General features: G+C 45.8%; 4 protein-coding genes across 4 annotated transcripts; all 4 read right to left on the bottom strand.

The window, feature by feature from the left end:
* Positions 1-6,136: 6,136 nt before the first annotated feature.
* On the bottom strand, positions 6,137-7,438 carry V1513DRAFT_447706 (uncharacterized protein). The gene is made up of 2 exons (XM_066898425.1): positions 6,589-7,438; positions 6,137-6,540 (listed from the first exon to the last, which is right to left on the bottom strand). The coding sequence occupies exons 1-2, from the start codon at positions 7,133-7,135 to the stop codon at positions 6,422-6,424; spliced, it is 666 nt and encodes a 221-aa protein (XP_066752607.1). The 5' UTR covers positions 7,136-7,438; the 3' UTR covers positions 6,137-6,421.
* Positions 7,439-8,533: 1,095 nt separating this feature from the next.
* Positions 8,534-9,582, bottom strand: V1513DRAFT_432410 (Alpha/Beta hydrolase protein; the record flags this gene model as incomplete). The annotated part of the gene is made up of 5 exons (XM_066896402.1): positions 8,534-9,033; positions 9,083-9,105; positions 9,159-9,227; positions 9,248-9,264; positions 9,313-9,582. The coding sequence occupies 5 exons, from the start codon at positions 9,580-9,582 to the stop codon at positions 8,534-8,536; spliced, it is 879 nt and encodes a 292-aa protein (XP_066752606.1).
* A 901-nt stretch (positions 9,583-10,483) lies between these two features.
* On the bottom strand, positions 10,484-10,692 carry V1513DRAFT_447699 (uncharacterized protein; the record flags this gene model as incomplete). Its single annotated transcript, XM_066898424.1, has 1 exon — positions 10,484-10,692. A coding segment is annotated over one exon (209 nt), but the record flags the coding sequence as incomplete, so codon positions are not given.
* A 317-nt stretch (positions 10,693-11,009) lies between these two features.
* On the bottom strand, positions 11,010-11,642 carry V1513DRAFT_459346 (uncharacterized protein; the record flags this gene model as incomplete). The annotated part of the gene is made up of 3 exons (XM_066899749.1): positions 11,010-11,163; positions 11,204-11,309; positions 11,351-11,642. 3 exons carry the CDS (start codon positions 11,640-11,642, stop codon positions 11,010-11,012), a joined length of 552 nt encoding a protein of 183 aa, XP_066752604.1.
* Between the last annotated feature and the right edge of the window lie 549 nt (positions 11,643-12,191).

Below are 12,191 nucleotides of genomic sequence, written 5' to 3'. Positions count from 1 at the left end.
GACTGCCGAGAGCAGTTCAGCAGCAGCCTAGCAGACCATTTCGTGAGAGCACCAAACCGGTCTCGTAGACAGCCAGTAACAGGTACTAGTTGTGATGTGGGGGCTTAGAGGATCCTTGAGTACCTGTACGAGAAATAACGGCTAGAGCTACCATGTCGAAGTGCACGGTTCTCAAGCTACCACACCCAACCCGAACAAATCCCGATTGACGCTTCGCTTTAGCTTTTCGAGATTTGTCGCTTACTTGTGTCGGATAAACCCGTGAGCTAGAAATCCGATACGATCATGTCATGCAGCAGTTAGATAGATGAAAGAAAGACGGGGTTATTGTCAGCTGTCTAGTTGCGTGCTCAGGTTCACAAGATGGTCGCTACACATTCGCCACGTCGTCTGGTTTGCCTTAGCTTAGACGAGAAGACAAATCCACCGCAATGGGAAGAGAGGGTGCTGGTACGTCGGAGCATAACTGGTTGTAAGTATATGTTATTATTGTAACTGGGCAGTTAATACAGACAAATGATACACGTTGTGTCCCGCACACAAAAACTAACCGGGTAAGAAATCATTAGACGCAGGTAACGCAAGCAAGGGCTGCTGGTGCCTTACTTTGTACCATCATTACTAGCTAACCCGAACCCTAGGTTCCTGCTCACACAAATGTATTCTCTCTCTCGCCTCACATTTGGTCCCCTATGCAATAATAGTGTTACACTCTTATACTTTGAAAGCTGCTACGGAATCTGTATACTGTAGCTTACAGTGCCATCGGATACTATTAAGTCGCAATTTTCTCAATGTTACTGGACAGGACTGCTCTGGACCCCCCGCTTAAGGTTCAGTATCTTTAGCTGATGCAGAGCTAACGCGAGGGGCAGACCGGGATCGCTCAAAAGAATGTGCGTGCCAGACACGAGATTTAAACCTTACTTTTGTGTCCGTTACTCGCTGACGCTTGGGCCCCATCGACTTTTGAGCCTTGACTCACCGGTAACTAAACGCCAATCGCAAACTCGCGATCACGAACAAATTGCTGCTTGTTTTGAACGACTAGCAGGACCCGGACATGGACCCTTACAGAATACAGGGCGTAAAGTGGCTTTTCATCCCTCGCGTCCCCGTCAATCTTGTTCAGCGTCCCTTACTCCATCACCATCGCCCTTCCGCTTCTCCACGTGGCTGGCCATCGCTTTCGACCGTCGGTTGAACACACCTTTGTCTACCGTGGGCGCAGTTCTGATGGTGGTGAGTCCTGTTTGTGATGCGGCAGCCGGTCGATGAGACCGCCGACATTGTCATGTCCTTTAACTAATATTGTGAGCTATATCACACTCAAAGCTCAGTCACCTCGTCTAGTGGACTTACCGCAGCTACTAATTCCTGGCCACTGAATTACACTTAGTGAGATACAACAAATAGTTTTACAGCGGCGCTATTGATCAAACTAGACGTAAGGCGGGCATGGAATACCCGTGTCGTAAATTCAGTTAGTGACAGACTGTTAACTGAGCAGTTATGGGGTCTTAGTTACCTGCGGCAGAAAACTCATGTTTGCGTGAATTATATGGTTACCGGCGTCTACGTCACTCTCGCGGCCTGACTGCGCCGCGAGAGTCACACCTCTAATTAGTTAGCCCAGAAAGGAAGCGCAATTACTCCCGATCGAAAGAAATTGAATGGCAGACAGATAGTCACTACTCCTCGTATTGAAGAACAATAATTAATTCTATATTGAAATGTGCTGTTCTGAGAACATACAACCGTGCAGAAAAAAATTAGTTGGTTTGTGTCAGAGCAGGCGGATGCGCAATTGCGGGATCCCGACGCTGGATTGAAGGTCTGCTTACTAATTTCCGATACATCAACCTAGTCACTTGGATCTCTACCAATTAATGCAGAGACAATATGACTCCGCAAGTTTGCCTCATCAAACATGAGTAGAATCGATTGTCTTACAGCAAGAGCAAGATATCCTATCGGATGCGGTGCGTATATGTACGACTACTCACGGGTCGGTGTAAAGCTGTTGTGATATTCTGACTGAATGTGCTTACATCCGGTTAGAGTGATCAGTTGGGGCAATTAAATTTGTTGCCATTCGTTGATCCGGTAAAATGAGAAAATTCTCTGCTTTTGCCTAACTCACATCAGGTCGGTGGAGCTGTGAACTACCAATTCAGTCATTAAATGTGTAACCCCGCATTTCTACAAACAGATAGTCTGTGATCGCATTTATCGTATTGCAAGTGCAAGTTATGGGCCAAGTTAGCGAGTGATGCAAGTAATCACATGTCTCCGGTAACCGGCACGGCACCTTGAACCCTAGCTTTTTACTATGTTATAGCCAACATCGCTCAGGTTTCAGTCGTCACTAAATCTAGAGATAGGTCATTGTACCGTTTGGGGAAATATTCGAGAACACCTTCGTCAACGAAGGCCCATCTGTTCTTGTAGGTTCCTTCTTCCTTTTGTCAAACCGTCCTTCCTTCCATCGGGTGTGCGGACAACTTTCTAGTTTTTTACCGTACTGGATCAGTTTCGAAAGTCAAGTTGCACAATATCCACTTTCCGACCATAGAGGGGGCTGGGCTAATAGGGCAAGAAAAAGCATCGGCAGGCGTGGTCTGATATCAACACCAATACTTAACATGAGTTCAAACTTACTCAGTATAACAAGCACCAAATGAATTTGCTTTGTCTTCCGCTCATATTCAATCTCATATATTTTTAAACAGTTCAGTAATAAATAACACGTAGTTTTTCACAATAACCCGGGATGCGCGACTCTTATCAGACTTTCCTTGCGCCTCTATGGCATACGTGTATAACTTAGTTATCCCAAAACATCGCATTGGACCGAAACCATGGCATTGGACTGGGCCCTGCTCGAGAATTTGTACTTGCTGTCCAGAAACTCAAAAAATAATTTTAGCTACTTTTGAAATTACTTGGGGATATTCTGTTTATTACCGCTTTCGGGATAGCTGCATAACGGAGCAGTCACAGTCAGCAAAAGAATTTTTTATGCAATTAATTCTTCGGTCCGTCTCATGCTACCCCCTGTTTTAAGCTGATAATATATCGACTGAATCCTGTATTTAGCCACTTATGAAACGATATTTTGTTCCTTTACCCTAAGCTAAACTTTTAGGGGATGGGAAATCGGACGAAATCCGGATAGTGTAGTTTGCCGACCAGGACCACAATGACGCCGGCACATTTTGCGTCTTTTTATTCGCCTATTATCAGCAGACTTTTTGCCGCGCTCCTTGCGTCGGTGATCACAGCAGTTTGCCAATGAATTGAATCCAGCCAAGTCAAACTCCTCAATTGGCGCAAAGACCTCGAGGAAGCAGACATACGTATAGCAGGCAAAAGAAAGCACCGATCCGGGTAAGTATCCTTATCCGTCTCGTAAAGTATGCAGGTGAGTTGGTGGGGGTCAAACTCACGTCATGAGTTGCTACCCCAGGTTTTTTAACCTTGGTGGTAATATATAACCTGTCAGACTTCGGATATGCAGGGCATCAAGCCTAAACGTTAAACTTTATATTTATAGGCCTTCTAGGTCGTCTCCTATGGCAAAAACTACTCCACCAACTTACATAACATCGTCCATGATTGCTAAAGTGCGTGGAGTGGTTAGCTTTGCTATTGGCCGAGCAACGGCAGCCGTTTGCGCTTTGGCCAAATATGCAGTCAGCATTTTACGATCGGATGAATATTCCTCATGTTAATATGATATGATCCAGGTCCTAGAGCTCTCTATAATTTTGAAAAATTACGTAATTCCCATGCTTTCAAGTTATCGTCTAAGAATCAGCCAAATTTGTGATAATACTGTCGATTGAATCGAACAGGTTTGTTATCGCTGACGGACAATTTTGCCGGATTCAGCCTATCGTGATGCGTGATCGAATTCGTGATCGGAGTCAAACAGGATGACCGAAAAAAGTTCCACCACTCTAGGTCATTCTGTCAGAACTTAAATATGTTTACTTTTAATTTTTGCCGTTTTTGTGTCGGCGGTGCCGCAATGAAACAAATGGCAAATTTCCTACAAAGAGTCTTCAGAACCGAGAATTATCTTTTTTTTTTTAATTGGTGACTTTCATTTTGGCTCTCTTAATGCTGATCTTTGGATCAGGATTGCTGTTGTCGAGGTGAGTCGCTTTCCGAGGTACAGTTGGACCTGAAAACCCGCAGGGTCTTCAACCTTTTTTGCGTGGCACACATTCAGCTTTAACACTTGCTGAACTTTCAATTCTGCGATAGAGGACACTTTTCCCAGCCACCAATGTATAAACTGCCCAATAAGAGTGCAAAGAAAATTTTTCTAGTCCATTAAAAAAAAAACGCAACTTAATTGACCAATTTTAAATGGCACAGAGTCCTATATCACTTGCAAAAAAAAGTTACGCATTTCGTACGATTTAAGTGGCAAAGCGCTCTCTTCGGGGACTTGAGTGATATTAAGGAGGATTACGCCGGATCTTACTTGTGCGAACCGCATCCAACTGTAATAATTTAATTACTCCAACAATAATATTAATCTTAACAAGTGACAAGTTTCTGCGATGGATCAGAAAATGTTCTGGTCAATGAGGGTATCGAATACCCGTCGTCTGCCGAAATCTGTGGTAGGCAAAACCTGTCAACGGGACGGCACACGTGCAAGCTCGATCTCAAGATAAACTTTAGCTGGATATATAAATCCATCGGTTTTACCGTAAGCGCACTAGACGCTTTCGGACTATATTGGTTTAAAAGTACAATCAATGAACAAGTACGGGCTGCGAATTATATGAGACGTGGCAGGTAATAGTACAATAAACTAACTGCAGCGGCAGATCGTGTCCGGCTTGGCAAATCCCCTCACGAATTAGCTATCACCATCAGACAGGTACTTTCTGGATTACAGAAAAAGCAAAAGCGTACGGTGCGAATTGGATATAGGCTCAGATGATGACCAACCAACCATAAGTTCCATATTCTGCAAGGGCTGTGTTATTATTGCCAAATGTGCGCATTAACTTCTCGTAATGGTAATCGGTTACTCGGCTGACCCGATCAGGCATTCGGATTGTCTCATCTCCGCATTGCCGGGCCGGATGTTTAAGACAGAGATCGAGATCAAGATCAAGTTTATCGGTGTATGACAGCTGTCACACAAGCTCCGCATTTCATGAAAGACGGAAGCATAAATGTAAAGAGTAGATGAGTTTACTCGTGATAATGAGTGTGCTTCCCATGCTGTCTCTGCGTGTCTCTGCTTGGCCTGGTTTAGAAGTCACAGCTTGTGAGTATGTGCTATTGTTTTGGAGACATTAGGTCACAAGGCCCTTCATATGCAGACAATACTATTAAGAATTGAGACACAAGTAGTGTATTCTTTAATGTGCAATTATTTTATCGCATCTGGCAAGTGAATTCTCGTGATGGGCTGTTGGCCAAGGAGTTTACAGTGCTCAGTGCTCAGTGCTCATACCCTCGTCCATGCGGACACTTGCAAACGCTAGATCAATCTCAGTCTACCTGGCTCTCTGTAGTCAGTTCTCTACAGTCTGCTGATGCTGTTTCAATTCAGCTATATCACTTTTTGATATGTCATCTTTTTCAAGATCAGATTCCACATGAACCCGTAGTGTTGCATTCCAGACAAAGGAATGCACTCTCTTGACAGATGGACGATCTTGTTATAGCAATGAAACCTGCGACGAATGAGCTTTTCTTCATCGTGTGGAGTTGGATTCACACAGTCGTGCTGCTATCACCCAGTGGACTTACGTTAATGTCTTGTCACTTGGAACTAACGTTGATGTGGGTATGTCAAAGTGCAACGGGTCCGAATGGCAAGATCGAGTAACTACTCGAACAGTCTCGCGGAGATGGTATATGGCGACGGCAGCAGGCGACGCCTTTGCAACCAGAGAATTGAATTTACAGCATCCTTTAATGCAATACACGTCACAGTTAATAGTGCTGTTTTACATGAATGGATTTTTTTGTTTTTTGCTCTCATCTCAATTACTGCAACGAAGGTGGTTGGGGTGAAAGCCACTATGTTGTTCGCAAAACGCATAGGCCCATATCTTCGCGTTGACAAGTCTCAGAGTTTTATGACGTCTGGTGATGTTGCGTCAAATATATTACTATGGTTGCATGTTGGTGTGCTACTGTGGACGTCACGCTCATGTATGATAGCGCTAGTTTGTTGGTGTTCATAGGAGTTGACTTTACGTAACATTGGTAACGCGGAAAACATATTCGGGGTTCCCATTTTTGGAGCACAATGTCAGCTAGATCGAATGCTATTAGTTGCACATCCTTCCGTCCAGGATTATAACCGTATAACCATTATTCAAAGATCCATAATATACAACCTTCCCACCCATATCCTAAAAATTTACGAACAACAAGGTCACTAATTAAATGATGATGGCATCGGCGGAGGTGGAGGCGCCATAAACATCCTCTGGTTGGGAAAATACTGTTGCTCGCCACCTTGAGGTGGTGGACCAATCGAGTGGCCCGCCATGAAGGCTAACACTTCGTCAACAAAACAGTAATACACAACGTACTAATACATACCACAATATACGCAGTAAAAAGCTCCTATGGCCGATTTGGGGATTAAAACGGTGTACGGAACCAGCGGATCTTGGTTGGTGTTTGGCTCAGCCTTTTGCTTCTTGTCTTCACCAGCAATCGCCTCGCTCTGCACAATCGGCTTGGGCGTCGTATCATCAACCGATGACCGCCCTTGTAAAGATTCGAGCTGCTTATCTTCTTTACTGCTGCCGGACATATTGTCGTCAGGGTTGTCAGCCTTTTCGGCCTGACGCTCCGCGCTGTTCCGCCGATTTCGTACTGCCCAGTCAACAGTCTGACGACCGTCGGATTGCAGCCGGCGTTCAAAGGGCAGCTCTTGTAATATGCTGACTATATCCATGACATTCCGATTATCATTATCTTGCTGCTGCGTCGCTTTTGCTTCAGACAGTTCCTTATGCTTCCGCACCCGTAGCTGGCGTTGCCGAATACGCTCCTTCAGTCTATAACCCTCCAAAATCCGCATCTCATCATCATTAAGCGCGTCCCCCTTCTTCTGACGCATAATCAGTCGTCGCGCACTCATCGACTGTTATATCACACTCAAAACGTAATAGAAATCTATCTTTAATTGACAAAAACATGCTCTGCAAAGAGTAAGGTTTACAAAGTATAGGCGATGTCGGACGAGACGCATGTAGGGTTAGGGTAATATGCGTATGATACGTTCCTTACGGTCGTTTGGACTGGCGCGCTAGGTGTGTATACAACCCCCCCTTGAGCCTATACGTCACAGTATTTGCGTCCGTACATGGGCCAAGAAATGAGTGCAAAGCTGATCCAGTGGTAATTTCAACTTGTACATACGTGCTGGTATATCCAATATTATGTGACGAAGGAAGGCATTTACGTATCCGAAGATAAGAGACTGATGATAGTTACCTTCGAACTCAAACCGTTCCCTTTTCCGGCGTTTGTCGGACTTGGCTGTCTACGCACACCCGTACGCGGACAAGTCACTCCTATCGACGTCCAACATACATAAATAAATTGCATTCGAGCTACTTTCTACCTGGCTACCGGAACCAGCCGAAAAGCGCATTTTGTGTCTACTGCTGTCCAGTCCTCGGTCGCCTTTCGATTTTTCACAGCCGAATAAGTGTGGCCGAATATCGTTCAGCGACGTATTTAAGCTTCCTACGAGATGCAATGGCCAACCTTGACTTAAAGTGTGAGCAAGCACTGCCGATAACAGGCACAGTCGTCGGCTGATAATGATTTTACTTTCCACCTCAGAGGACCAACAGTGTCTAGTATGGCACAATTGTCTCGCTGATCTTATCATGCGGATGCTGCCAGCTGGCCTCGAATCTCCAGCGTAGACGGCAACAAAACTGCTCTGGAAGTGATGTAATCAGTTCCGTACTGGACTTGCAACGTACCGACGAGGGTTTCGTACTAACCAATCACAAGAAATTTGGAGGAAAGAACGTTTGGGAATCGGTGTCCTGGCAAATCACTTTACGCGAGCCCAAGATTGCAAATGGCGATACATTACGCTCGGTTAAGTACAGGAGATAATAGTACGGGACGAGAATGCATTGAATCCGACAAATATTGGATCCGCAATGAACAACCATTTACGTTGGCAATTGTCAGAAGAACACGTTGAATAGACAACGATCTTAAGCTACATCATCAATCGATCACGTAAAAATACAAGATACAGCTAAGCTCCCACGGAGACGTGACAAGATGGCAAAACTAAGAATCACGACCAGAGCGGACGCTGATTATTTGACACAATCACCGAAAGTAAAATTTCTAATTTGTTCTAATAAATTTATTTTGGGTATCGGAACTAGGCCTATATCTATACCTGCTCCGGGATAAAGATAACAATAAAAGATGGATTATCAATCCTTTAACTTCCCGTGCAATCTTCGCATCTAACCAAAACTGTACCCCAAGTGAAGCAATTTAATCAATTCAAGAACGGCGCAAGCCACTCAGTAATCTCATCAATCATCCGCCACGACAAGTAATGTCCATTGTCCTCTAGAGGAATATATTTGACGTCATTATTGGCCGCGTACTTTTCGATCCACGGCTTTGTAAATTTATCTGGCACAAGTGTGTCAAGTACCCCATTCAGAACCAAAATCTTCTTGCCACGAATTGCCGTAATGTTCTTATCCCGCGAAGCGTAAAGCTCTTCTAATGATTTTGGCCATTCCTTGGTTCCTTCTGGGATTTGCTCGACGCTGGTGTAAGTTCCAAGACGGTCGATCACGAGAGAGGTCATATCTGGACATCCCACGATTGGAATCCCGACCTGAATGCGGGAGTCGCTGGCAAGAAGGTTCCAGGTGACATGCCCGCCGAGGGAGACACCTGACGCGATGAACTGTGTTGGGGTGAAAAGGTCGCCGACGTAGCTCTCGAGATAGGTCATCACTGTCTGGGTGTCAATCGCAATGCCGTCTATGGCGGTTAATTACTTGCGTATGAATGACCTCCATAGATATCTTACCGACCATAGATAGCATATCCTGCCTAACAAAAGAAGTTAGTGGTACATATATTCAATGGCATTGGTCGAGACTTACCCATGCTTGGCATTTCCGCCGTTCCATGAATGACTGCACGGTCGCCTTGTTAGAAGAGCATATGCCGGCCTAATATTGCAGAAACTTACATTGAAAGATCATCGACCTATAACTTTTAGCTGATACCAACTTCCCAAAATAAGCTATAACGTACCTTACGAATACCATGATTCCGGTTGTCAAACGTCGCAACAACTAATCCATTTGTATGTCCCTTCTTGCCTAAGCTATACAGTAATTGATGCGCGACTGCCTCTGCATCTTTATATGATCTGGTTCGTCCATGGGCATGAAACAACACTGTAGTATTTTTAGCTTGCTTTGGTGTCAATTCCTTGACTCCATATAGATGAACTAGAATTCCAGCAATATTAACAGTGGTCTCGCTTGACCGCGGCGTATCATCAGGTAAAGAATATATCATTTGGAGCAGCCTCTGGTGTTCGACTTATAATTGAACTTAATTGACGCTACACTATATTATAAAATAATAAATCACTGGAAATGAAATAACCGGGAAGACAACGGTGACGCATTCAAGAGTTCAATTGGAGGAGGTTCAGGGTTTCAAAAAGAAAAGCGGGCCGGTGCTAAAGTGGAGGAACCTGCCCGGAATTCCATTAGTGCCGTTGGCCCTCTCAAACTGCTTGCTTATATAGACAATGCACCATGTAAGACTGAGAATTGTAGACTAAGACACGTACAGTCTATCTCAGTAATTCCTTCGATATCTGCCAGCCGTTATAAAGATCAAAAGGCTTCAGGTTTATATTGATAATTTGTGATCAGGGTTCAGATCGGCAGAGAGTTCGCAGCTGCCGTAATGTGACTTCTGTCCCTGCGAAAGCGTACAATTTTTAGCCCATTTAACGCCATCTTCTGAAACCCTCTCTCCTGTATGCATCAGACCCATTTCTGCTGGAATCATAACGTCGTATCCGGCACGGTTTCTTTCGGTAGGTAAGAATAGTCGACGTTTTGAACGAAAACTTAACTCACTGTACGGTCCTGTTTGCCCATAGCCTGTTATACTGGCATATATGGATTTTTCTCCAGATGACGCAGACCCACCGAACAAGCTATGATATTACCTCGACAGAGGATCTCAGTCCACAACAGACTCCCCTCTGGCCGCCTTGCTGCAGTATCTCAAGAGGATATTTCTAGCCCCGTTGATGTCCCGGTCACACGCAAGCCCGCAGTGCGAGCATCTGAACACCTTACTTCCGCCGATGTTGTTCAGATGCCCACATGCTCCACACGTCTTGCTTGTGTGTGCCTCACTGACCAGCACAACTTGGCACGACGGGTATACCTTAGCCTTGTCAAGAAGGCGTTTCTGGAATCGGTAGTGAGACCAGGTGGCCATGGCTCTTGCAGTCTTGGAACCAATCCTGCGATGCCCTGTGCCTACCATCTGCTGGGTTGGAAATGTGGGCAATAAGACCAGATTGTACGAACTGCACAAGTATTTCGCAGCCCGCTTATGCAGGTCATCTACCAAGTTCCTGATCCGTCGCCGGATCGCCGCAGCGGCCCGCCTCAGTGAACACTTCTTCCTGTGGTCTAGTCCCTTCCTCGACAGCCAGCTGTACAGGGCGTCTAGGCGATGGCACATTCGGTAGATGTGGCCAATGTCGCCCTTCCCCAGTTCAAAGACCGCACCATCAGGGGTGTAACCGGTCATGAACGTCCGCACACCTGGGTCTAAGGACACGACCCGCGGAACTCTGGCAGGACCATCCACTACCTCTACCTCATCGGGAATGCACAGATAAAAGTGACCTGTGCGCCTTTCTACTACCAGTCTGCTGTCATGAGGCAGTGTCTCTGGCAGCTCTTCTTGACACTTTATGTGCCGAAGAAAGGCATACTTCCCGGTGAGGTGTGTCCAGTGCTTGGCATGGATGACAATGCTCTCCTGGAAGGACTTTTGTCGGCAACGGTACTTGATATCAAAAACATTCTTATCGTTCTTGTATCTAGCCGCTCCCGACGCAGATGCCTTGAGGAGGTCATCCATCGCCGCGTTCCGGATATCGTACGGAGTCTGCAAGAGCCAAGGCATCTTCAAGGTCTCAACCGCCTCCTTGTTGATCGCCCTGGCCCTCAACTCCTTCTTCGATTTCCGGACCTTCTCGACTTTTATGGCTTGCAGACATTGGTTGTATGTCCAACGAGCCCAAACCAACTACGAAGGATGGTCTTCTCCTGTGCCGTCGGGTAGATTCTGAGCTTCTTTACCCTTAAGCCAGGCTCCTCCGTCGATTGGGGCACCAGTTCAGGTATCACCGACAACCAGTCATTGCGGAGCTCGGCAGTGGAAGACCACCGGAGGCAAGTGCCCCAGCCGTGACCAATCGGCTCCGAAGCCCATTCGTCGGCCTGAAGTGAAGCTGAGGGCAACCATAGCTTCCGGCTGATCTGCGCGGTAGTCTCGTCCCAGAATGGCTTGGGATGTTGCTGAACTGTTGTTTTGGGCATTGTTGATTAACTAAAGTAGGGGAGAGACTAAAAGTATGTAGAGGAGAATGTATAGAGAATCAGATGGAGCAGCAGCGGCGGCATCAAAGACAAGTTACAGGCCAGAGAACGGGCGGTGAAAGACAAAAGATGGCCGAACACGCGCCCAACAGTCGTGTGGAACCGCCAATTCGGCGAGCAAGAGCGGCTTCTGTTTAGTGTTAGTTACTTCCTTACTTATATGAAGATGAATTAATTAGTCACGAGACTGGACTGGTCCAACTGTCACGCGTCAATGTCTGTTTACAACGTTAACCCGTCAACGTGTTCCCCAATACATCCACAATTCGCAATAAAACGTCCACAATGGCCCAGCAGCTGATATTGCATTCTGGAGACAGTGCTTTGTCGAACCCTCTTGTAGCTTTTCCAATCACGGGTGATGGTTGTCCGTGTAATTGCGGATTTGGGATCCGACAATGGCTGCTGCATGGTAGTGTAACAAGCCCCGCTCTGACATCGATTCGCGCTGTATACGACAATTAAATTAGTCATGCGATTAATTAATTA

Source organism: Lipomyces chichibuensis, assembly GCF_038497645.1.
Source record: "Lipomyces chichibuensis strain CBS 12929 unplaced genomic scaffold V1513scaffold_24, whole genome shotgun sequence".
NCBI classification, from domain to species: Eukaryota; Fungi; Ascomycota; class Lipomycetes; order Lipomycetales; family Lipomycetaceae; genus Lipomyces; species Lipomyces chichibuensis.
This window is presented reverse-complemented; position numbering and strand designations above follow the sequence as displayed.

Coding starts and splice junctions, on each gene's coding strand:
- V1513DRAFT_447706 (XM_066898425.1), bottom strand. CDS start 7,135: ATGAGTGCGCGACGACTGATTATGCGTCAGAAGAAGGGGGACGCGCTT. Junction 6,541..6,588: donor TTTTTACTGCGTATATTGTG/GTATGTATTAGT, acceptor ACGAAGTGTTAG/CCTTCATGGCGGGCCACTCG.